At 38.4% G+C, this 26777-nt stretch overlaps 1 protein-coding gene across 2 annotated transcripts; it reads left to right on the top strand.

Annotated features, from left to right (window-relative positions):
• The first annotated feature begins 7815 nt into the window (after window positions 1-7815).
• nudt4 (nudix hydrolase 4) lies at window positions 7816-26312 on the top strand. 2 transcript variants are annotated; one of them, XM_062980951.1, is made up of 5 exons: window positions 7816-8317; window positions 18875-18985; window positions 19845-19889; window positions 21053-21144; window positions 22869-26312. In XM_062980951.1, the coding sequence occupies exons 1-5, from the start codon at window positions 8219-8221 to the stop codon at window positions 23065-23067; spliced, it is 546 nt and encodes a 181-aa protein (XP_062837021.1). In that variant the 5' UTR covers window positions 7816-8218; the 3' UTR covers window positions 23068-26312. The 2 variants fall into 2 exon arrangements, with proteins under 2 accessions (XP_062837021.1, XP_062837022.1); XM_062980952.1 differs by having other exon boundaries at window positions 7818-8317; window positions 21056-21144.
• Window positions 26313-26777: the final 465 nt, after the last annotated feature.

Raw genomic sequence — 26777 nt, forward strand, 5'->3', positions numbered from 1 at the left:
TTGCACAGTCCTTTGGAAAGTTTTCTGTACAATCCTTTTCTCTTGCATACACATTTATGCTGTTTTAATTAATCAACTGACCGTATCAAGTGACTAAAACTAGTATAATTAAGACTTCTTTAACTCACTGCAGCCTTCATGTTTTGCATATCCAAGATAAAGCACAAGGACAAAAAAGTTAAAATAAGAGAAGGGAATAGAGAGGAAAAATAAGAAAAAAAACATATAGAAATCATTATCTATAGACTACAAAAAGGCATTGGTAGTATATACTGTAGCTATACGTCTTTCCCTAATTTTTAAATTACTGTTACTACTAATTTTGCTGTTGAACATGCACATTTAAGGTATGGAATTGGGAAGGGAGATAATTTTCCTTGGAACATATAAACAGCCCTAAATAAGGGAAATGATCTATACATTGAACTTTCCCAGATACTAAATACTGAACCATTTAACTATATTTTATGTGCTCAGCAAAGAATGGGCCTTAAAAGGGCATTGTTTTAAGAAATGTATGCTGTTTTGCATACGGTAATTAATAAAAAAATTAGATGACATAGAACTATTCATTTTGGAATGCATAATCTTGACATTCTATCTTGTTACGCATGCGTTCAAATCTTGTGTTCCACAGCCAGAAACAAATATCACATAACACAATGGAATATTGCTTGTGAGAATGGTAAACTGATGCCTGTGGTGTTTAACTGTTTTTTAATGTCACGATGTATCTTATAAAATAAGATAACCTTCAGAGTTTTATCATATGATCCAAAATAATTACATAGCCGGGAAACATTATAAAACTGTCTGTATTTTCACTTCTATCACAATAGTAATAATGTGGCACAATTTGGGAGCAATTTCTTAACATGACAATATGGGAGAATCTTCTTTCCAAAGGTCTTTACCATGTACTTCATATTACAGACTTTGGTAACTGTAGATTCATTGTTACTTCAGGTACATCCACATTGTAACATTAATGCTGTTGTACTGCCACAGTACAATATTATAGAATCGCAGGAGTTACAGTTTTACGAAGTCTTAAGCCTTCTCCGCCAAAAGGTGTTGGTGCCCTTAGTTTTAACATCATATATATGTCATTTTTTAATGAAAAGATATAAAGGAAACTGTTTTATAGGTCATTTCATTGAAGAAAGCATAATGTTTTAAGAGACACAAACTTCATGCTGAACATGACATTGTTTTAGTGAGAAACCGGTTTGATGATCTATAAAATATTCTTAAGAGTTAAAAATTGTACAGCCATCTAAGCAAGGCACTATACTAGCACAGCGCATAGAGAGGCAACAAACAACAGGCTTCCATTTTTCTTATCCTGCAGTTTATGAATTGGGATCTTGTTAACTGATAGAAATGTTAAACATTATGAGACATTAAAAAGCAACTGGATGTTCTAAGGCTAAATGCCAGACAGCAGCTGCACTTCCTGCTGTGTACTGTCATGGGAACTGGAGTCCCTAGGAAACAGGATTCAGTTTCTATTTTGATGAAGCGGATGTCTTCCATAAAAGACCACTTTTGCCTTTCATGATTTCACTGGCTGACATTTAGAAAACGATGCATATGACCTTGTAAAGATGGCTTCTGTTGTTATTTTTTTCCTGAATTGATTGGATTTAATCATATTAATCTTTAAATTGTGTGGACTCAATATACTTTGAGGACATTGTGTGACAAAATTTCTGTTGGTAAAAGTGGAAATTCTTATTTTTAAGCACAGAAATAGTATGCCACACTTTTACAAAAATATTTAAAAATACATATAAAAAGGTAAACTTTGTGCTATCTTGTTGTGGCATTGCTTAGAAGGTGTTACAGACAACAGGCAGGGAATATCAGCCTGCAAATGATCTACTTTCTGAGGGGAATGTCATAATGAAATTAGCACTATGGAAGGAGATAGCTAGTTATCACAATATCATGACATATGTTATGCATATATGTATGATAAGATTTTCTCTAAATTGCATTGATCCCAGGGCTATATGGCCTATGGCTTTTGCCAAGATTTCCCCTTGACATTAAGTCTAGTTGAGTTTGACTCTGGGGGTGTGTGTTCATCTCCATTTTTAAGCTGAAGACCTGGCATTGTCCGTAGACATTTTCTAGGTCATGTGGCCGGCATGACTGCATGGAGCACCATTACCTTCCCCCCGAAGTGGTACCTATTGATCTACTCACATTTGCATGTTTTCAAACTGTTAGGTTGGAAGAAGCTGGGGCTAACAATGGGAGCTCACTCCATCTTACGGATTTGAACCGCCAACCTTCCAGTCAGTAAGTTCTGCAGCTTAGTGGTTTAACGCGCTGCGCCACCATGGACCCATATATATAAACATGTTCTGTATTTGTTGACTTTTACCCTCAAAACCAGACAAAAATATAGAACTAACATACATTTATTGGAAAACTTTAAAAATAAATCCTGGATTTATTTTTAATAAACTTTTAATAAACTTAACTACTATCTGTATCTTAATTTTCTACTAATAGCCTTGAAGCAGAAACCCAAACCTTTGGAAGATTAGATGTTTTAACAAATGCAGTTCTGTCCCTGTCCCTCTCTCAATGGCTAGGTAAAAAGGAATTACTTTGAGCTAGATTTTCAGGATTTTTCCTTGCGGCAGTTTTCCTTTTATTGGCCAGTGTCATTTCTATTTTTTTAAAAAACAGCTGTACTGGATGAAGATTTCATCTGTTAAGATGTTTTCAAAAAGAAGCATTTGTGCATTTTTAAAGAAAGTGTTTCAGCAAAAAGAGTGGTACAATGCTATCAAGAAACTGCTATGGAGGCTGAAATACAGTAGTAGAAATACAGAGAGGCTGATAACCCATTCCTCAAAATACTACTACCATTATAACAACAACAGCCACCCAATCAACCAAAAAGATAATACGAAAGTTGGCATTTCACTCCATATATCTGATGAAGGAGATTTGATTCTCTGAAATATCATGCTACCAAAATTCTCATAAGTACTAGAAGACCCCTTTGCCTATCACTCTTTGTAAGATATTCCTACACAACCTTGAGCAAGAACTTTCATTTCCAGTCTTGTATGATATTGTACAGATAGTCATCTGAAATGTTAATACAGGCCTTTCAATCTGATTAATTTGAGCAGAATCAAACATAAGTGTTTGAACTGAGATGTAATCACACATTCCCTTTGTTTGATTATTTATTTTTCATCTAAACCCAAACATCAAGTGTTCTATTTTTATTAATCAGAAGGGGCCATCTGAATATTATTCATCCCATTCCAGCCAGTGAATATTAAATGAATAAAATTGATATTTAGCTGTTCCACTTACTTTGGCCATGATAGAGTATGAAAAATATAAATTATCAAATTCATAAAACATAATATTAAGGTTTTTCATGTAAAGAAGGAAATAAGTCAATAAATATTTAAAGTTTGTATCTGAAGATTCTAGAAAGGATGTCACCTGATAGTGACATTTAGATAAAAGTTGCTTTTAATCTTAGATTGTGTATGGTCTGGCGACTTGTTTGATAATAAAGGTTTTTAAAACTTTATTTCAGCATTAATTCATACTTCTAAATATAAAAGTGCTGTGCCCAGCGTTTCACAGACGTCACTGAGAGAAACAACAGGTAAATGCTCTTCTGTCTCATTGCTACTATTTTCCATGTGAACTGTAGGATTTGACCAATGTTTTAAAGCAGTTTTTTTTAACATGAACCCTTTTGACAGAAGGATGTACTGTACATTTCCTAGTTTTGCTTGGTTGCAATAGTGTATAATCACCTTTAAATATGCAGCTATCAACTATTATACATTGTGATCTCAGCTTCAGGATTTTGCTGCAACCATCACTCCACCCAACCTGGTATTGCCTTGAAGTGGTATATTTTTTAGTATATTAACACAAATAAATCCACCAGTGGTGGACACATATAAGAGGATGGTAAAATGAGGACTACAATGTTGGTTTTGGATTCCCCCAAGAGCTTCCCAGCACTTGCTAATTTATTGTTATTTTGCCGAGAGTTAATTTAAAGAAGATAGCGGAAGTGGGAACACTTTTATTGTGTTTTTTCCTACCACTTTGAGACATTTTATACCCAACCAGCACCTTTTTTCATTAGTTTTTCAACCAGATTGACAAAAAAGCCCTATCTTGTGGGAAGTGGACCAAAACATTGCAACAATTTCATTTTACTTACTGGTTGAATAAAAAAAATATATAGGGATGGGAAATGAGAAGGGGAACAATGTCCTATATTTACCTCCCAATGCTAAGCAGCTGCCGACTTCTGCTCTAAACAAACTACAGTCAAGGGCAGTTCCCAAAGAGCAATTATTTCCGGATATTTTTCATTACTGGAAGCTTCTTGCATCAGTGTTTGTAGTTCCTAGAAGGTTGTTTTACTCGTTTTTTTTCCCAGGTCAGAAACTGCTTATTCATATTCCAAATATTTCTTAAATCTGTCTCAACACAGTTTACAGCCATGCCTGATACTAGATCTACCTTGTTCTCCAGCTTTGTAAGAAATTCCTTCCCGAACGGAAGTGCTAAATGGATCAGGATGTGTTCTTCTGACCTTGCACCTGAAACATTAGTGACACATGTGTGGCTTTGCACTAAAGTTCGGTCAGCTACGACATATGCTAAAAACTAAAACTGTGTATTATTAGATTTGGAATTTGAATGGTGATTGCATATCCCAAAATATAACATTCAGCTCAAGGGGCCTAGGTTTGCTATTTATTAATTGGATTTTTAAAAAGCTGAGCAGCTAATGTGTATAAAATTCTATTTCATAGCTAGATATAAATATAAATAACTCTCCGCTGATAGTTTTTAGTAGTTTCCTGAGCTTTGTTATCTCCCGGATCTACTACCATTTCATTAATTTATTCCTTTCTCCTGAGCAAATACCACATCTATTGGGCAACTGGCATCTACATTGAACTGCTAGGGCTGGAGGCTCTGGAATCCTGGAGCTGCCATTTAGCGTTCTCTGCCAAAGAGTGTTGATGTCTCACCAAACTACAATTCCCATTGTTCCATAGCATTTAGCCATGGTTATTAAAGTGGCATCAAACTGCATTAATTTGACACTGTAGATGTACCCTAGGAGGCACAGCTGTAGAGAGCGCCTTAGGGTCTTATTCAAGAGAGAAAAGTGGGGCAATAATAATAATAATTTGAGCATTGGGACTATGGGTGCATCTACACTGTAGAATTAATACAATTTGACCCCACTTTATCTGCTATGGAATCATGGGTGTTGTAGTTTTACAAGAGTGTTGGTGCCTCACGGAACTACAAACCTCATAATTCCTTAGAATTAAACCACGGCAGCTAAAGTCAGATAAAACAGCATCCGTTCTAGAATGCAGATGCAACCTAAGTCTCCAGAGCTGAGTTCTGCTTCCTACCTTGGCCACAGAAACCCAGCGTAATTTTGGCCAAGCCATATCACATCAGTCCCAGTAGCTGACACCCTCACACTAATCAAACAAAACTTCCCAGAAGACATCACAGCCCTGTTTCACCATTGCCTCACCACTAGCTACTTTCAGTGGGACACTGGATTCTATGAACAGAAGGATGGAGTGGCCATGGGGAGCCCTCTCAGCCCAGTAGTAGCAAATTTCTATATGGAATACTTTGAAAAACAGGCCCTAGAAACAGCACCAAAAAAGCCAACTGTTTGGTTCAGATACGTAGATGACACCTTCACAATTTGGAGCCATGGAGAGGAAGAACTCAGCAAGTTCCTGGACCATCTTAACAGCATCCACCCAAACATCCAATTCACCATGGAAAAAGAAAAGGAAGGAAAACTGCCATTTCTAGATGTTCTGGTCATCCGCAAACCCAATCAACAATTGGGCCACACAGTTTACAGAAAACCTACACACACAGATAGATACCTTCATAAAAACTCCAACCATCACCCAAGTCAAAAAAGGAGCACAATCAAAGCCCTGACAGACCGTGCACAAAGAATCTGCGAACCTCACCTCCTCCAAGGTGAACTCAACCACCTAAACTGGGCTCTACAGGCCAATGGATACTCCACCACAGACATCAGAAGAGCTGCAAGGCCAAGAACAAGCCATGAGAGTCAAGACAAAGATCCACCCAGAGGAAAGGTGTCCTTACCATACATCAAGGGAACTACTGACCGCATAGGGAAGCTGATGAAGAAGCACAACCTACAAACTATCTACAGACCCACGAAGAAAATCCAACAAATGCTACGGTCAGCGAAGGACAAGAGGGATCCTCTCTCTTCTGCAGGAGTCTACCGGATACCATGCAGCTGTGGACAAGTCTACATAGGGACCACCAAACGCAGCGCCCAAACAAGAGTCAAAGAACATGAAAGGCACTGCAGACTAATTCAACCAGAGAAATCAGCCATAGCAGAGCATTTGATGAACCAGCCTGGACACAGAATACTATTTGAGAACACAAAAATGCTGGACCATTCTAACAACTATCATGTCAGACTACACAGAGAAGCCATTGAAATCCACAAGCATGTGGACAACTTCAACAGAAAGGAAGAAACCATGAAAATGAACAAAATCTGGCTACCAGTATTACAAAACTCAAAAATCAGAACAGTAAATAAAAAGCAATACTCTGAAAACAGAGGATTTCCAGACATGAATCAACCAAGGGCAGTTAACGACTCTAAACAAAGGATGCCCCAGAGGCAGGAAGAAGACAGCAGATAAGCTTTTCAATGCTAATTTAAGTGATTAACTACACAACATTCATACTGACCTCTCTCACCCTAGACTTTCCACAGATATATATTAACCTCTTTGCTTAGTTTTCTCCATACCTCACAACCTCTGAGGATGCCTGCCATAGATGTGGGCGAAACGTCAGGAGAGAATGCTTCTGGAACATGGCCACACAGCCCGAAAGACATACAACAACCCATATCGCATCAGCCTCAGGGTCCTTCCAGACAGGCCCTATATCCCAGGATCTCATTCCAGGTTTTCTGTTTATCCCAGATTATCTGGCAGTGCAGACTCATATAATCCAGTTTAAAGCAGAAAACCTGGGATCGGATCCTGTGATATACTGCCTGTCCGAAAGGGCCCTCAGAGGAAGGCAAACTCCTCGCCTTAAATCAGAAATTGACTTCAGGCTTCTTGATCTACACCGCTATATACAGTAGAGTCTCACTTATCCAACACTCGCTCATCCAACGTTCTGGATTATCCAACACATTTTTGTAGTCAATGTTTTCAACACATCGTGATATTTTGGTGCTAAATTCGTAAATACAGTAATTACCACATAGCAATTGAACTACTTTTTCTGTCACATTTGTTGTATAACATGATGTTTTGGTGCATAATTTGTAAAATCACAACCTAATTTGATGTTTAATAGGCTTTTCCTTAATCTCTCCTTATTATCCAACATATTCGCTTATCCAACGTTTTGCTGGCCCGTTTACGTTGGATAAGCGAGACTCTACTGTAATCCAGATTATATCTGATTGGAACTATGGGAGTCTAAACTGCTAATCCATCTTCTGAATCCAGATTATATTTTATTGGAATTTGAACTATATGAGTCTAAACAGCCGTGTAATCCCGTTCCAAGCAAATTTATCATATTCTGGATTCAGAAACTGTTTTGTAGGTCAGCGTATACAAGGCTAGGCCTCAGGGTCGCGCGACGGCTGGCCCCGCCCCCTTGCCTCTGTCTCATTTCCTTCTCTCCTCTCAGGCCCCGCCCCTCCCGCCCCTGCTCGAATGGGGAGGAGTCTGCGCCTGCGCAGTGCCTCAGGGAGGCCGGGACGCTGCGGGCGGGCGGAGGAATGTACGTTACGGTTAAATAGTGGGTGACGGCGGCCGCAGGAGGAGCAGCCGCGCTTCCTCAGAGACCGGAGGGAGAGGCTTGGTCGCCGGTGGAGGGAACAGAGCAGAGCGCTTCGGGCCTCGCCTTCTGGGGCTCCATGGCGAGGCGGGCTCATGGGCGGCCGCGGCAGAAGAAGAAGCAGCAGCAGGAGGCGCTCCTTCGCTGTTAGCGCCGCCGAGAGGCCTTTCATTGTCTTCGGAGGCTGACTGACTGAGCGGCGGACGGACTCTTCTTCTTCTCGCCTCTTTTGAGCCTCGGGGGCTTCCGTCGCCGCCGTCAACAGAGTCCTTGGCGGCGGCGGCGGCCTTGCCTCGCCTCTATGATGAAGTTCAAGCCCAACCAGACTCGGACCTACGACCGGGAGGGCTTCAAGAAGCGGGCGGCGTGCCTCTGCTTCCGCAGCGAGATGGAGGACGAGGTGGGTCGCATTTCAAGGCATCTCGGAGTCTGACTACAGCAGGCATGGACCAACTTGGGCCCTCCCGTGAGGTCTTTTGGCTTTCAACTCCCACCATTCCTAACAGCCTCAGGCCCTTTCCTTTTCCCCCGCAGCCCCTTATGCGGCTGCGGGGGGAAAGGAAAGGGCCTGAGGCTGTTAGGAATGATGCGAGTTGAAGGCCCAAAGATCTCGCGGGAGGGCCCAAGTTGGCCCATGCCTGGTCTCCAGTGTAATGCGCTACCGAAAATACCCAATGCGATTCTAGGCTTCATCAATAGGAGTATATATAGTGCCAAGATTTCCTGCACCTTGAGGAGTCAGACTTGGCCACAGTGATCCACGCTCTTGTTACATCCCAAAGAGACTACTGCAATTCACTGTATGTAGGGTTGTCTTTGAAGATTGTTCAGAAGCTTCAAGTAGCCCAGCCAGGTTTCTAACTGAAGCGACACACAAGGAGCATACGACCCCCCCCCCCGGTTGTGTCAGTTCCACTGGCTGCCGGTTTGCTACTGAACACAATGGCTTAAGGCTATAAATCCCCACGTATATAGGGATTTATAGGCTATATGTATTGTTATATGCTGTTTTAGTTATGTGATGTATCTTACATTTTGTGAGGCATTGAATTTGCCATTTACTTTGTTGTGAACTGCTTTGAGTCCCCCTAGACATTGAGAAAAGCGGTATATAACTATAGGTTCCGGTCCTGCTTACCTATCCGAACATATCTCCCTTTATGAGCCAGTTAGAGCATTAAGATGGTCTGAAGAGGTCCTGTTCTCGGTCCCACCGCCCTCGCAGGCACGATTGGTGGAGATGAGAGACAGGGCCTTCTCAGTGGTGGCCCCTCGGCTGTGGCACTCCCTCCCCGGTGAGATCAGATTGTCCTCCTCCCTCCTGACGTTTAGGAAATTACTTAAAACTTGGCTTTTCAAGCAAGCATTGGGGAGAGAGATGAAGTAGTCAAGATAACTTTGGGAATGGTGCAATGTCGAATGTTTTATGTTTGGCTATGTCTGATGTTTTTATAGTTCACTGGCTTTAATCTGTTGTTAAATGCTATTTTAGTTATGTGATGCATCTTATATTTTGTGAGGTACTGAATTTGGCATTTACTTTGTTGAGTCCCTCTAGCAGTTGAGAAAATAAATGAAATAAATAAGATCAGAAGTAAATCTGCTTTGTTCAGAACTCACCTGGAATAGCACTGCTATTCAGGAAGGATATTAACAAGTTGAAACCTGTCCAGAGGAGGGCAACCAAAATAAAATGGGCAAAGGTTTGGAAGCCAAGCTCTATTAGGAATGGCTTAGGTAGCTGGGTAGGTTTGGCTTGGAAAAGGTTGGGAAGGGACGTGAGAGCCATGTTTAAATACTTGAAAGGATGTGACATTGAGGAGGGGGGCAAGCCCTGAGAGTATGACACAGAGCAATGAATTGGCCGGAAAAGAAATCCCATCTCAACCAGTGATTCTCAACCAGTAGGTCCCCAGATGTTTTGGTCTTCAACTCCCAGAAATCCTAACAGCTGGTAAACTGGCTGGGATTTCTGGGAGTTGTAGGCCAAAACACCCGAGGACCCACAGGTTGAGAACCACTGACCTAAATCTTAAGAAGAACTTCCTAATGATAAGAGCTGTTCAGGTACGGAATATGGAGTCTCTTTCACTGGAGGTTTTTAAGCAGAGGCTGGATGGCCATCTGTTGAGAGTTCTTGTATTGGATGTTCCTGACTGGCAGAATGGGGTACTGTGATTGTTTACATGTCTGTGACTGTATGGTTTAGTGTGCACAAACTTTGTTTCATACATAAAATACTGCACGTAATTACCTAGAATCATAGAGTTCGAAGAGAGCCCCCCAGGGTCATCCACTCCAACACTATTCGTCCAGGCAGGAATATACACTCCCAACAGATGGTAATCCAGGCTTTGTTTTTGAAAAATCTAGAGAAGCAGACTCCGCCACTTTCTAAGGCAGAGCATTCCAGATATACCTGTGTGTACAAGATGTACATGACCTGTGTCCCATCCCCAAGATATTTCAGTATGTATATGCAAATATCCCAAAATCAGAAATCCCAAACAATTCTGGTCCCAAGTATTCTGGCTAAGAGATACTCAACCTATAAATAGGCCTGGGAGGGTCTTTTTGGGGAAGGGGGCTCTTGGTCTGGTCCTCTCAAGTGGTGAGGCATTGCCAACAAGAGCACCCTGCCAAGCCAGGTCTCCCTCCAGCTTGGTTTAGTTGCAACATGGAGCAATAACTCAGCAGATGAGGGTGTAATATATGAAAGCACTACTGTAAAAAAGCCAACCCATTAGTCTGTAAATGTCTACTTGTTTAAACCGAAATGAAAGTGTTCAGAGCACAGTGCATCCTTCACATACAGAATTGTACCTTAGCCAGAAAGATCTGGCTGTCTCTGAAAACAGCATGGCCTGAGTTCAATGACCTTTTCAGTGGGAGGGCAGATCAAGTTGCTTTTGTGACACCATTTTCAGAGCGAGCGTCTCTTTCTCCCCCTCCCCTCGCCCAATTGGCACCGCAGACAGGTAGGCGGCACTGGCTTCTATTTATGCAAGAGTAGTCTGCTACATGACTAGCTCCTGTCTTTCTGCTGCCCCATTCTTCTTGTTTTCTCTTCTGTATTCAGAAGAGCTGTAAATCTGCCACATTTCATTGGGAGCAGTGGAAGTGGCTTTGAAAGGTTGTTGTGTATGCACTATATGATGTGGTGGTAACAGATGTCAGCCACAAAATTGCTTGTAAGATAAAGGACATGTAAAAGTTCAGTTGGTCTTCTGTATCCATTAATTCCACCATCCCTTGCTTGAAAATTTTAACCCTCCTCCCAAATTCAAAAAGCAATCCCTGATTTTACCATTTTATATAAGGATCAGCATTTTATTATGCCACTGTATATAAAGGGGCTTGAGGATCCATGGATTTTGGTATTCATGAAGGTCCTGGAACCAAACCCCAGCAGATACCATGAGCCTTTTCTAGATTGTTTTTAGACATTTTCTTGCAGTAGTGACCTTTTTAAATTAAGTAAAATGCTACATAATGGATAATGCTATCAATGTATCATGGAAACCTGCTTTTTGTGCCAACTTCTTTAGAGAGTTTTGTTACAATGTTATGCTTTTGCATGTTCATCATCCATGGGTCTCAGAAATATTCAGCACTCCCTACAGTTTGGGGGGATGTGTTGACCCCAACTGAGATTTGTAGTACCTACTCCAGTATGCTGCTGCTTTTTATCAGTGTTGCTGCTGTCTCTAGGTTTAAACTTTAAAAATGCAGACAGTATGAAAGAACGATGCAGTAATGTGCAACCTCATTTGGGAGTGGTCACTACTGAATTCAGTGGTCCTGTGTAAATATGGTTGTGTTTCAGGTAGTAAATTTAGTTTTCAGTTATTTGAAGAGCATGAGATAGGGGTCTAGCTGTATTCCAAAAAAATGTGCAGGCAGGTAGAATTTTAAAACCCAAATAGTTTATTTCAATAGTTGTATTTGTCTGAAAACTCTACTTTCAATAAATTGAAATCTACTAGTTTTTGCTTTTCCTCATAATCAAACATCTTGGTTGTCAGATGTCTAAGGAATAGCAAGTTGTAAGTTTCTTTTCAGAAATGCTTTCGATTTGTAGGGGAAAGCCCTACAAATGCTGTTTCTGCAGCATCATAGCTTCATCTTTGCCAACATTAGTACATGATGGTACTGTCACACAATACGAACAGTTCTGCCAAAAAAACAATTTGGCTTTTGCAACTGTTGGCAAAAATTCTCCATGTTCCATGATCCAGTTTTATAATACACCAATATAGTTGGGTCTTACTGCTGAAAGTGTTGTAAGACAGACAGATTTACCCATATGGTACCAAGAGATATGGTTCTCAGGTACATAGAACAGTTTAAACTCTTTTAGCTGGGGTAAATGATGCCTCACTGACCACAAGTAGAGTACTATAGCTTTTGCTGAAGACTTGAGTAGCTCTTCTCTCTCTTCCGTTGCCAATATTATGGCATGTCAGCATTGTTTGGTTGTGTTGGCACCACCATAGTGTATCTTAGTAAAACAAACCCACCCCCCCCCACCCCCCCCCACCCCCGATTTCACAAGCTGGTATTCCCTCTGTAAATTGAACATTTAGTTTTTAAAGTGGCCAGTTGATAAGAAATGTAGTAAATCATTCTTTTCATTCTCCAGTTGCAGTATCCATGTGAAAACACAAATTTGTACATTTATGTGTATATTATTTAACATTAGGATGTTTTTGCGGGGAACCTGGATACAACAAACATTTAAACTCTCAAGTGTTTATTCCATTAACAATTAAAACTCAGATTAGTCTTTAGGATTCTTTTCTACAGCACAGTGTACGTTGGATGGGGATGGTGGTGGAAATCTGACTGCTGAGATGTATTATAAATGATGGTACTACTTGTATCACTCCACACTTTCTTTTACAGCTGGGATTGTTGAACTATAGGATGTTGAAATATAAGTCTCATTTATCCTTGTAGGCATAGCCAGTGTGGAGAAATGCTGGGAGGGCTACATGTTGCCTGTGCTGCTTTACACTCAGAAATGGCGGGGGAGATTGGTAAACCACCTCTTGAGTATTAATTTTTTTAAAAACCTATGAAAATCATGGAGTTGCCATACGTCGGTAGGCTACTTGAATGTATATACATACACACATAGCAGGTGATTACTTAGTAGAAATCATGAGGATTTTGTCTTCCATCTCACCAAAATCACTGCACTGAGCCCACATAGTTATATTTTCTATTTATACCTTCAGCTAGCTGATGTCTATAATTATACATTTATACAAAATTAAATATTTAGGACTGTGTCAACCAAGGACCTGGATGAGCATATTATGGGGAAATTCTGGTTTGCCTTTGTCTTTTGCTTCTAGAAAGTACTGGATAGTTGAGAGCCTAATACTACAATTGTTTAATTAAAAGTATGTCCACTTATAGTGTCAAATAAGTATTCATAGGTTTGCAGCTGTAATGTTTTGCTTGACTTTTTCATATGTATATGAGGAGGCAAATGGAAGCCTTTTTAATCACAAGGAGATATAATTAGCAGTGCAAAACATATGTATGCTGCATAGAGAAGTGAAGGTATTCAAGGCTGCATGAAGATTTTGTTGCAAACCAATATTTTGTTTGTATACGTATTCAAGAAGAATGTACATGAGAAATCATATTTTTAGAAATCAGCTCACAAGCAGAATATGAACTGTGAAAACTGTATGTCCCCAACATTCTCACATTGATATTTTTAATCAGTTGCTACAAATGCCACTGAACGAGTCAAGAATTTATGAAAGAGAATCAAAATATTACTGTAGTCTAGCATGCGTATGTGCCTTGAAGTCACCTGTTGATTTATAGAGAATTCATGAATATCTAAGCATTGTCTTAGGTAAGGATTACTCAAAAGTGGTTTTGTCAGTTCCTTCCTCTGAAATAGCACCGTGTATTGGTTGATAGTTCCTCATTGAAGTACTAACTAGGGCTGACTGCTTACCTTTCAAGATCAGAAGGGGATCTAGTGCTCTTAGGTAGGTTACTGTAGCCTTGTAGCATGCCTTAATCATTTTGGCAGTATTCAGTTCTAAGATGTTTCTGTCAACTTCTCACATAATGTGAAGGCTGTAGAGGGAGCTCTAGTCATTCTGTAAAGATACTGGTAGGTACCTCATATCTGAACTGCTAAGGTAAAGGTAAAGGTTTCCCCTGACGTTAAGTCCAGTCATGTCTGACTCTGGAGGTTGGTGCTCATCTCCATTTCTAAGCCGAAGAGCCGGCGTTGTCCATAGACATCTCCAAGGTCATGTGGCCAGCATGACTGCATGGAGCACCGTTACCTTCCCGCCAGAGCGGTACCTATTGATCTACTCACATTTGCATGTTTTCAAACTGCTAGGTTGGGTGGAGCTAACAGCGGCCGCTCACACCGCTCCTGGGGTTTGAACCTGGGACCTTTCGGTCTCCAGCTCAGTGCTTTAACGTACTTTGCCACCGGGCCTCTATCTGAACTGCTATCCTTAGTTAAATAGCATAATTTAACAATGTTGAGACAATAACTACCTTATTCATTGTGCAGCTAACTAATTGTCCAGAATGTTAGCAATTTGGCAGGTCCACTACTTCCTAAAAACATAATAGATAATGATTATCCTTTGTTATGAACTGACTTTTGTGTTTATTTAAAAGACTTAACAGATATTATGATGATGGAAGAATTCATCATATTTTCAGGAATAAGAGCAAATCGTTGCTTGAGTCTCATGATATTATCCTGGAACAACCAAAGCATTTTTCTCCTTAAAAGGACCATTCTTTGCCCTTCATCAAAAGTATGTTGTATGTTAGGAAAGTGTTGTTCAAAATCCATGCAGGCTGTTGGGCTTACTTTGAATGTAACTTCACATTCTTCAAAATAGAAATTGCAGATGCTTGAAATGTGAAGTAAAATGTTCTGTTAAAAAAGACAAGTGCCTGTTAGTACTTATCTTTGTTTGCTATGTTAGAATTCCAAATATATAAACTATTACCAATAGACTATCAGTTGGTAGAGATGATTGTAACTTTTCATTAGTCTTTGCAGGGCTAGCCAGAATCAAACTGTTCCCAGTAATGAAGAAGGGAACTGGCAACTTTGTCAGGATTCAGGTAGCTTTTTTAAAAGGTCCCAGCTACTAGTAAATAGAGAGATCCTGACTGGTAAGTTCTTTTGACTGAAGAATATTTTTCTTACAAGTTGAAGCAGGGGACGGGGGGTTCTTGGCTACAAAGACAGCTACAAAAAGAGAGCAAGGTTTGCATGGTAGCTGCTCCATTTTAGAAATCATTGATTACAAAACTTGGATTTATTACAAATTGTAATGTAATTGGTAAAATGTTCTGTTTTCAAGCATTTCCCATATAACATTAGCAATACAATAGGCTCGCATGTTACATGACTGCTCTGTTCTAGTACCCTTCAATATAACATGATTTTCACATAATCTGGAACTTTAGTTTTCTTACAGTGTCTTGAGCTTCCAGCCAAAGCATACCATCAAATTGCACTGGGAACTACTCTGGGTATTCTTTGGGTTCTCCAGAGTGATTCTATGATACTCAAAGCTCTTTGCATGTACATGAAGCCATGTTAAATGAGCTTGTGTAATCAGTGGTCCTACTGTATATACCCGCCTCAAATGTACTAAAGCCCATTTAAGCCGATGGTCTGTAGCATGAATTATTTTTCTCGTGTTCAGATTCAATCTTAGTTATTCTGCTTTAGGTGGAACCCTGGATGTTTTTCTTTGTATGATCTTGGATTGTGATGTGATACATACAAAAAGAGAATTGAGTTCTGTGTTCTTATGTTTGGACTTCATCATTTTTCTATTTTCTCACTACTGTATTAAAAAAGGATGACTAAATGGTTATGCACAGAGGTGTTCTATTGATGGCATGGAATTAAGCAGTGTGAGTGACCTTTCCATGTAGCCTTTCCTTGGCTAGGATATGGAATATTTTCATATCCAAGTACAAATCTACTAGCTTTTAGCTTATAAATAAGAATTAAATGCCGGAGTAAGTTCTGAACAGGATCACTTTAGGGCTCATGAGGATGCATGAATGTTTGACTAAACAGGTGGTTTATTGGAACACGTGATAAAATAGTATTTATAATTATCTTTTAGTCTGAATTGTAATTCACTGCATTGCTGTGTATATGACTGGATTAAACATTTCTGGAGGGCAGTCATCTGGAGGAAAGCTATGCTACTGGGAGACAATGTTTTTTTTCAGTCAGAAAGTTTACAGGGCTGTCTTTGGCAGAAAAAAATATCCAATACTAAAAACTTAAAATATCTAAGTAATATGACAAATCTGTGGTTTGATTAAAAAAACAAGAGGTTCGTGATAAACATTTAGCTTCTAGTATTTACCGTAGTCTCCTTTCTGTGCCTTGAAATTTTATTTTAGATTATATGAAATCAAACTGAGTTTATTTAAGGTGTGGAATAATTTATGTTATTATGAATGCCTGTATTTTTCCAATAACACTATGATCAGTCATTCAAAACAGTGTCATGTTTTGATATGTCATGGCTCTGAGTCTTATGTAATGGTGCAAAGCCATGCATTTAAGCTCCAGGCAGGCAAAACAATGACCCCTTCCTCCCGGTACTAGTAACCGGGATCACTAATCACAGGCTTAGACAATGTAAATGCTGATTGGAACAATTTCACTAAGCTCAGTGTTTTCATACAGAAGAATAATCTAGTTTGTAATTGTTGGTGATCACTCACATTCTACAAAACACACTGAATTTCTTCCCTAAAAAAAGCTCAGTGGCAAAAGAATATTCAACAAACTTTACTTTAGCATATTTAGCTAAAGTCTGCTTTAAAATTAAACTATGATGTAAGGGAAGTAGTTTGTACTCATTTTGTCCTTTCAGAAGCATAATTTCAGAAGGGAAGCTATATCACTATTGCATCTCTAAACTGCTTTTGCTGGTATTTGTAGATTCCCTTTTTTGGTACAGAAGTGCAAAAAATTAATATTTACCTCAATAATATTTATTGCCTGTCTTGCTTTTAAACCACAGTAAGATGATTAGATATTAATGTATTCTAGAAGTAAAACAATAACCAACATAGAGCTACAGAGTAATGGCCTGTGTATTATTTTGGTCTCTTATCTTCTGGTTTCCTTTTGCTCAACTTCTAATAGAAAAGATACTTCTGCATAAACCCCTATATTTTCATCAGTAAAGAGAGAATGCATTTGAATGAAAGATAATTTCATTCTTTATATTTTTTGGAGTTTGGTTCCAAGACCCACATTCCACCTGCCACCAGATAACAAAATCTGTGGATGCTCAAATCTCATTATATACATTAGCACAATAAAATAGTGTCCTTTATGGCAAAACTATGGTTTGCTTTTTTTTAAAGTCATGGATTGTCTCCATAAAGGCAGAATGTTGTTACAAAGACCCAAAATATGCTGAATCAAAACTACATAATCTGTTTGTTCTAAGTAATTTTGTTCAAGGCAAAAGCTATAGAGCATCATATATGTAAGTGTACACTTATAAGCTTTAAGTACACTGCTTTTAAAACATTTAGATTTACAAGTAGATTGCTTCCGGTTTGCAACGGAAATGTATATGTTCTTCAGTTACAGAATGCAAACTTGTTTCAGTACTCAAACCTTGTCTCAAGAAAATAAATATTTCTATCACAATGAAAGGAAGAGTAATTTGATCTGTTTCTTCACTTATTTAATATTAATCTTTTTACTCAAGATTTCTCTGAAATAAAGAATTGGATTTTTTTCATACGGTTATTGATTTAGAAATTGGAGTTGATTCACACTACCAAATGGGATCTCCCTTCTTTTCTATGGTATATATAGATATATTAGATGAATTTTTGATTAGGCACATAGCTTCTGTTGCAATCTCTCTCTCTCTCTCTCTCTCTCTCTCTATATATATATATATATATAGACACACGCACACACACACACAGCATCATGAAGGTCTCAGATCCTTTGGACAAACAGCTTTTTTGGTGGGATCAACTTAGGTTTATAATATCAAGACCAGCAGTTTTGCAGTAAAGTGACTATGCACCACCTAGGATAGCATTCTTGAAACAAGACGATTAACTGTGACTTGAAGACTTATAAAAATGTGTATGTAAACTTATAAAATTAAAGCAAGAGGAATAATTTATAATTAAGTTGATAGCCTTTCATGTCCTAGTAGGGCTAGCACAGCAGGTTAAACTGCCAGCTACAGAAGATCTTTCCAACTGGAAGGTTGGCAGTTCAAGCTGTGGGTGGGGTGAGCTGCTGCCATCAGCCCAGCTTCTGCCTACCTAGCAGTTCAAAAACAGCAATGTGAGTAGATAAGTAGGTACTGCTTTGACGGGGAGGTAAAAGGCACCCCTGAAAAACATGCCAGCAGTTTGACCAGAAAGGTGTTCGTGGACAACAGGCTCCTCGGCATGGAAGAATGGAGCAACAGCACCTCCCCATGACCGAGTCGAGCACAGCCTCCAGATGCCAGATATAAAAAAAGATGGAAGCCTTGCCTCTGTTTATGTACTATCTGGCTTTGTCAGTTGTAAAAAAAGGCATTGAATGTTTGTCATATATGTGCCTGTAATCCGCTCTTGAGTCCTGTCAGGGAGATAGAGCAGAATATAAATAAAGTATACTGTAATAATAATAATAATAATAATAATAATAATAATAATAATAATAATAATAATTACATGTATTATTATTATTATTATTATTAAATGTAGGCACCTAAATCCAGTTCTTAATCCCAATGAGAGTAGACCTGCTGAATCAATGGAAGTGTTGGATGTATCTGCTTTTCCGAAATAAAATTCATATAGTGGTGATTTTGCAAAAGGTGATCTAACACAATTCCCCCCATGATTTTAAATTTCCAGTCGCAAGTACCGTACTTTTCTTTTGCAGGTGCTACTAGTAAGCAGCAGCCGCTATCCAGATCAGTGGATTGTTCCAGGTGGAGGAATGGAACCAGAAGAGGAACCAGGAGGTGCTGCTGTCAGAGAAGTCTATGAAGAGGTAATAAATAAAGTCTAGTTGATTTCTCTCTGCATTTTGTCTAATACCTAGTCAAGGCAAATTCTTGATGAATGCTGCAAATGAAAAGCTGCTGGCTCTTAAAGTTAGATGGCACTTCAGTTTTGTTTGTACATTCATTTCTGGCTATCACTCAAACCTTGTTGACTTCTTTAAGATAATACAAAGGTTTGTCATGCTACTAGGCTTGTGTCTGAAAAGTGTGAAAGCAATACATAATGATTTTCAGAAAGTTGGTTCTGCAGAGCTGTTAGGTCATTTATGGATATAGAATGATTTTTTCAGAGGTGTTATTTTGCAATACTTTAAGTGTATTTTAGTAATAAACCTGCATGATTTACTGCAATGATTTTGTAAGATTCATATTGTAAACTTGTAAACCTATTTTCACTTGTATACATTGAATTTACATATACTAATTTTGATTAATTCTGTTGGGACTTTACAATCAACGGTGAAACCATTTTCTTGCTTACAAGAATATTTGTTGACAATAACAAAATATTTTCAGATAGTTAAGCCTTTGCCAATCTATAGGAAATTCCCGTCTGAATTAGTTTCTTGATTTCTAAATAAAAGTTCTTTAAATAGTATAAGGCTCCTAATTTTTTTTGAAAAAGCTTGAATATTTGAAGAAGCCTGAATTAAAATGTGTGTGTGCACACTCCCTAATTTTTTTTTAGCTTGCCTTGAAATTGTGGTGAATCAAGATAAGATGCAAAAAAAAAATGAAACCATTATCTTATATAGTTTTGTTTTATAATGTAATAATTGAATTGCATGAACATAAGAATTGTTTGTGTTGTGGGGAAAACAATCTTGATTGTCTTCTTCTTTGCAGGCTGGAGTGAAGGGAAAACTAGGCAGATTACTGGGCATATTTGAGGTGAGCTGTTCAGAAAAACATAATCTTAGATGTGAAAATGCTATCTTGTACATCTGTTAACACAGGATAAGAGGGATGGGTACCTAGTCATACAGCCATACATTAAGGACATGCCTTTCTGTGCTTTTTGGGATATTATAAAATGTTATAATATCCATGCAGAAAATTTCATAGGTGTGAGTAAACTGATTTATTATAGTATGAATACTAATCCAATGTCTGCTTTGTGGGTGGTAAAGCATGTTCTGTTAGACCAGAGATGGATAAAACTTAGAACTGTTTTTAACATGACAGAAAGACAAATCCAGAGACAAAGTTAGGCTGGTCATGAGAGGACAAGGCTGCTGGGCAGCTAGCCAGCCAAGGCTTCTGCAGATTGACTGTTGTGCTCCCCATATCCTGCCATACAAGGGAAAGGAGGGGGAAGTGAAGAGCACAGCAATGTGCCACCTCTCCCTCAAGCAGTCCTAATCACACACTGTTGAATGAAAAGGAGGCAGGGATATGTGGAGCCTGGCTATTATTTTGAATAGATATTGGGAAGATAGGAAGACTAGCTATGCAATGGCAGGGGGGATTTTCCCTTTATGCCTTTTGAACAGTTGCTTTGCTCCAGTAGGCAATCAAAACAATAGCCATATTCCATATTGTTCCACTTTCTCTCAGTAGTGTATGAATGGGACTGGAGGATTCCCTGATGCTGCTATCTTTTTAGCCTCCTACCAAGGCACAAGGAGCAGCAGACGGAGAGTAGGGTGTTTGTGGGTGGAAGGGGCAGGCACTGAAGAATTGACAGTAAGGGCTGCTCTCTAACAAGATGGAGAGAACAGCTCTTGGGGGGGGGGGGGGGCAGCTGCAGGGGACATGGGTGCATATCTGCTTTTAGCTCTAGGACTCTGCCACTGGACAAACTTCATACCGGCCTCTGATTTCAGCAAGTAAATTGGAGGTATTCTTATAGTGCTGTAAATGTCATACACGTATATCTGTCTGGTTTATCATCATGCCTTAACACTGAATTTTGACATTTTTGTTGTATCTGAATGTTAACCCTCTTAAACAGTGTTTTATAATGGAACAATTGCATGGAAGTGATTTTAATCTCTTATGTTGCAAATGTGAATTAAAATGTTTTGTGCTTTTCCTTTTTTTTCACACTGAAGCAGAATCAAGACCGAAAGCATAGGACCTATGTTTATGTACTTACAGTGACTGAAATCCTGGAAGACTGGGAGGATTCGGTGAATATAGGCAAGTATTTTTCTCCTCTGCATGTAAGTTTAGAATGTAATATCAGAACAGTGCTATTTTTAGGACAGTGTAGATACTGCTGGGGTCTAACTTGCAGTATCATGTTGAATGAGAAGTGTATTTTAATATTATAATTACCAATCTGAACTCATGGAAAGGAAATGGGCTGTAACAAAAGATTAATAATAATAATTAAAATAATACATGTTTTAATTAGCAAGTGTAGCACATAGGTAGAACAGGGAAGCCACTAGGTAAGTAAGAAACAGGTGAATATACTAACCTGTGTGTTCATTTGCACATAATACGTTAGAAACATTCATCGTTCACACTGAACCACTCAGTCAGTAGTGATAATGACAAGCCTTGATTTATGATTCCTGCTCAGAATACTTATTCATGATTGTATCTCCATATGAACCACCACGGGCTCTAAGATCTGCCGGGGAGGCCCTCCTCTTGCTCCCACCACCGTCACAAGCACGGTTGGAGGGCCTTCTCGGTGGTGGACCCCGGCCCTGGAACTCTCTCCCCAGAGAGATCAGACTAGTGACCACCCTGTTCATATTCCAAAAAGAACTGAAAACATGGTTGTTTAAATGCGCATTTGAATAAATCAGCCTATACTTCACTGCACAATTCCAAGTACTCTTACTGGTTTTACTAGCACTTTATGCCGCCATGGTCCCACTCCCATATTGCACAGCCTGCCCCGCCATGCAATCTGAAAATTCTACTTCGTTTTTAATTGATATGGTTGTGTTACAGTAGAGTCGCACTTATACAAGATAAACGGGCCGGCAGAACATTGGACAAGTGAAAATCTTGGATAATAAGGAGGGATTAAGAAAAAAAGCCTATTAAACATAAAATTACATTATGATTTTACAAATTAAGCACCAAAACATCATGTTTTACAAGAAATTGACAGAAAAAGCAGTTCAATACACAGTAATGTTATGTAGTAATTACTGTATTTACGAATTTAGCACCAAAACATTGCAACATTTACTACAAAAACAATGACTACTAAAAGGCAGACTGCCTTGGATAATACAGAACCTTAGATAAGTGAAGCTTGGATAAGTGAGACTCTACTGTATTTTAAGATGTTTAAATAACTGTTTCGTTGTATTATGTCAATTCTGTAATGTGTCTTATGTTTTTAACTGTTGTTTTTAGGGCTTGTCCCCATGTGAGCCACCCCAAGTCCCTTCGGGGAGATAGAGGTGGGGTATAAGAAATAAATTATTATTATTATTATTTAGCATAAGACTAACTTGGAAATGTCATAAATAAAATCAATTACCATAGCTTTTCATTGTTATAATAAAACTTTATTTATATTCCACCCTATCTCCCCGGAGGGACTCAGGGCAGATTCTGTATGATGAGCAGAGGTGTGCTTTTAAATTAGCAGCAGGTTTCTTGGGGTATTTCCATTACATTTGGATACCTAGCTAAGTTAAGGAATTACTGTAAAGATTCTTGAGATGAACAGATGTCAAGGTTCAAGCCTGTTTTTGAAATGTTTTTTCCTTTAATTTGATGTTAGGTTTTTAATGCTGTATTCATATTTGGGGTCTTGTTGGGATTTCATGCCAATATTTATCTGTTTTCTGAAGGTATTGAATGTATTCTGTTGTTTGTTGGAATCTGCCCCGAGTCCCTTTGGGGAGATGGGGCGGAATAGAAATAAAGTTTTTTATTATTCCTTTTTATAGGAAGAAAAAGAGAATGGTTTAAAGTTGAGGATGCAATCAAGGTCCTTCAGTGTCACAAGCCTGTACATGCAGAATACCTGGAAAAACTGAAATTAGGGTGTTCACCAACCAATGGAAATTCTGTAGTCTCTTCTCATCCTGATAACAGCTCTCTCTATGTTACTTCAGCACAGACATCTGGGCTGCCCTCTACTGTAAGATAAACTTGGAAATTACTTTTGTTCACTGTCACAAGGGCCGATGTTTAGTGTCCTGTTTATAGTCATTGAAATCTTGAATGTGTGAACACTTTCTGTTCAGACATACACTTCTTTCTTTTTTAGTGATGTGTTAATGTTTCAGCAAACCAAAGCCATATGTAGACTTTTAAAAGATGCCTTAAATGGCCCTCTTTATGGGTTTTTTAAAGCATAGATAATTTAAGTACCTAATTAAAGAGTGGATTTGTAAATTGGCATTTTGACTTAACTTTTTTTCTTTAAATTCCTAAAAGTTAGTTTGGGGGAACTTCGCTGTAGTATAGATACTCTTGTCTACTTCAGTGCAAAACTAGGTGGAGGAGTTAAAAGGCAATGAAAACCAACAAAAGTGCCTTCTATATCAAGCTTCCTCCTTCTGACACAAAATTCCTAACCAGAGCAGTGCCAGCTTGTCTACCTATGCCAATCTGCTCCTTCTTAAAAGTTAGTCAGATACCCAGAATAAAAAGTATGCATAGAAACACGCCAGCCCCATAACCTGCTTATCTTGTCTTTGGTGAAAGCATTAGCTTTCTTAGCTATTCCAGCAGGTTTTGATTTGCTACTGGAAAGCATCCAGTCGTGTGAATTGGATCATTATTGGGAGAATATATTTCCTGAGATTCCAGAAAAAGGTAGGGTATCGATTTAAATGTACTCCAGCCTTTTTTTGATATCTGCAACTAAAACATAAATGTGTAGATTCTCTGCACTGTACAAGTTCGAATTCAGAAACTTCTAAAAACATTAACCTTGCCCTAAATTCAGATCTGTGGTTGAGGTAAAAAAAACCCTACCTCTGTTGTGAACATTGTCTTTTCACATTCTATGTATGTAACATAAACCCACTGTAAATAATCAAGCTAGTGTATAGTGTAAAGTGGAAAGTAAATGTAATGTAATGTAAATACTATTGCTTACACAACTTTGTTGCCACCTAAAACATTAGTGTTCTAGTAGCCACTTAATAGGCAGAAATCTGAATAGTGGAATATTTTCCAGTCACTATATCTTCACCAATAGAGTTTCTGCTTATACGATAGCTGTCTAAGGCGTAAGAGCACTAGCTGGAAAAGGTGGCAGTCCTACACACTACATTCAACACATTGTGTAAAAGTGCTGTTGTAAATCAACACATTTGCTGTTACAATTTACAGAAAATATTGGTGCCATATATTGTCTCTCTAATGTGGGAATAATACTGTGCCATATTAATGCATTTAAACAAGGAACACCAGTGAAATGTTTCAGCCGTTCCTTCAAGCGTCATCAAGTACAATTGACAGGAAAGACTTGAACCTCTGCCACAGATTAGAACTGACAAGTGTTATTGGCCTAGAGACAGCTAATTGCAGCAGTAGGTGATCATCAGTTTTGTGTTTGAAAAGCCTTATTTTCCATATTACAGTATATAGATGAAGTCAAAAGAATGTTAATAATGCAGAGTGATGGCAGACCCATCAATGTGAAATGTTAAACTAATCAAATGTGGAAATGACTGGTTCCTAGTATGTATGCATTTTTTCTTTAATTTTGAGGTGGCACTTCAACCCACACTCCTATACATATTCAGTTGTAATTCACTGACCACATGATGGTAACCAAGTATCTCTTGGTTTTCATAATGACAAACAGAACAAATGGGTTTATGTTTCCTACTGTTAATTTCATCTCAAGTTTTGTTTTTTGGAACATAAAACCCAGCCAAGCTTATAGAAATTGCATATTGATAATGCATGATTAGTTTGGTTTCTATCATTATGTGTTATGTAAAAAAAATGTACAGTTGTCAATGCTAACCCAAATCAAAGGCGATGGCTTATAAATACTCCAGAATACCGTGCCACATAGTTTTTAAATATATTGGTGTACAGATCTCTTCAGCCTATGCAACTTAAGGTGAAGACCCTTACTGAGACTGACTTTAAAAAATTGTCTTACAACATTTGGAATGACAAAGGTCCACTGTGCTGTTAGCTACCATTGTTGAATTTCATTTATTGAAATGTGAACCCAGCAAAATTAACATTGCCTAATCCCATAGCTTGAGGCAAGCAAATGTGATCGCAAATACCTCTTTTGCCAGCGTTAAAGCACAGCGTTGTATATCCCTGGAAATGAGGTTTGGTTTTCTTCAGTGAAACCGAGGGATCCAAGAAGCATTCTTACAGAGTGAAGATTTAGGACTAACTTCCCTATAAGTGATCTTTGAACCTGTACCTGGTTTCACAGGGTGTGGGGATAAAAATTTGATTTGGACCATATTCCATATGGCAATACATGCCTTGGATTACTTATGGCAAGTTTTGCAAGGTCAATGGGATGCTTACCAGACAGGTCTTGATTTAATGGAGTGGAAGCTTGTTACAGTGGATTGTTTATTGGTAACATGCCATACAAACTGCAAGAGCATTTATGCAGGTTGTAAAAGCTATTAAAAGTGGAAATGTCATCCTGAATGCGTATTACAAATTAGCCAGGCCTATTGTCTCAAAATTTTGGAAACAACTGCTCAACATGCTTCTGAGAAGTACAAAATAATTAAAAACTACAATTTAAGTTGTAAAGATTTTGAACTGTGCATGGCTTTCTTTTAAGACTGATGTAAGAATTTTGACTTTTTATATCTGAAACGAACCTCCAAAATAAAAATAAAAAAAATACCCTACAGAGATTATGACTCCTTTATGAGGTAAAATTCCATGAAAATAGCTGTAGGAGTAGTGCTGTCATGAGCTCTTCTTATGTCCATTGCTGTGCTCCTATTACTTCAAAAATGTTTGGCATGTGTGGCTGTTCCAGTCTCAGATCAGTGAAAACCTGCAAGTAGTGAGAGAATCTCTGGTAGAAAACAAAGTTGAATTATGCTAAAGCATGACAATGACTCTCATTTTTTTTCCTTGCTGTGGACTGAAGTATACTGTCTTTGAAATTTAGGGGAGGGAGCACAATTCAACAAAGACCATATGACATGCATGTACAAGATTCCAGAGATCTTTTCTTCCCTCACCTGCTACATGATCTTTCTGGAGTCTTGGACTGCTGCCACCAATCTGAGTCCATTACTTCTTCTGAAAACATTTTCATATTTCAATCTTAAATAACTTTTCAGAAGTAAACCTCACTGCAATCGATGCCTTCTGGTGTATTTTTTCATTGCTGTCCTTAATTTTTTGTAATAAAACAGATAATTGCTTTTCGCCCATTAACATGTACTTATCTGAATCCAATTATTTGGTATTTGATCATTTCCTTTTATGCTAATAATATAAATATGAGTCAAACGGTCTACACAGCAGGCTGCAGGATCAAATTAGCACAAGATAATGTTGGAAGCCCGTTTCCCCATATGTAGGCAATCATTTAGTAGTAGTCATCTGTGCAAAACTACAACTAGTTTAGTCAGCAGTTTCCATTAAATCCTTAACAGATTAACCGTGAAAATAAAAGTTCACTGTTATATCTGTTAGGGAGCTGTGTACTACATGGGGAAACTCCAAAAATGTTTACTATCTACATAGTTTTAAAATGTTCTATATTATTTCACTTAATAACTTAATTTAATAGCTTAAGTTTCATTGGGTCTTCTATAAATGTGGTAGTTAAGATTCAAACCTTATATCTTTTGCAGTTGGAAGGGAATGAATATAAGGCTGAATTTTAGATCGCAGCAC

This window comes from Anolis carolinensis, chromosome 5 (genome assembly GCF_035594765.1).
Source record: "Anolis carolinensis isolate JA03-04 chromosome 5, rAnoCar3.1.pri, whole genome shotgun sequence".
Taxonomy (NCBI): Eukaryota; Metazoa; Chordata; class Lepidosauria; order Squamata; family Dactyloidae; genus Anolis; species Anolis carolinensis.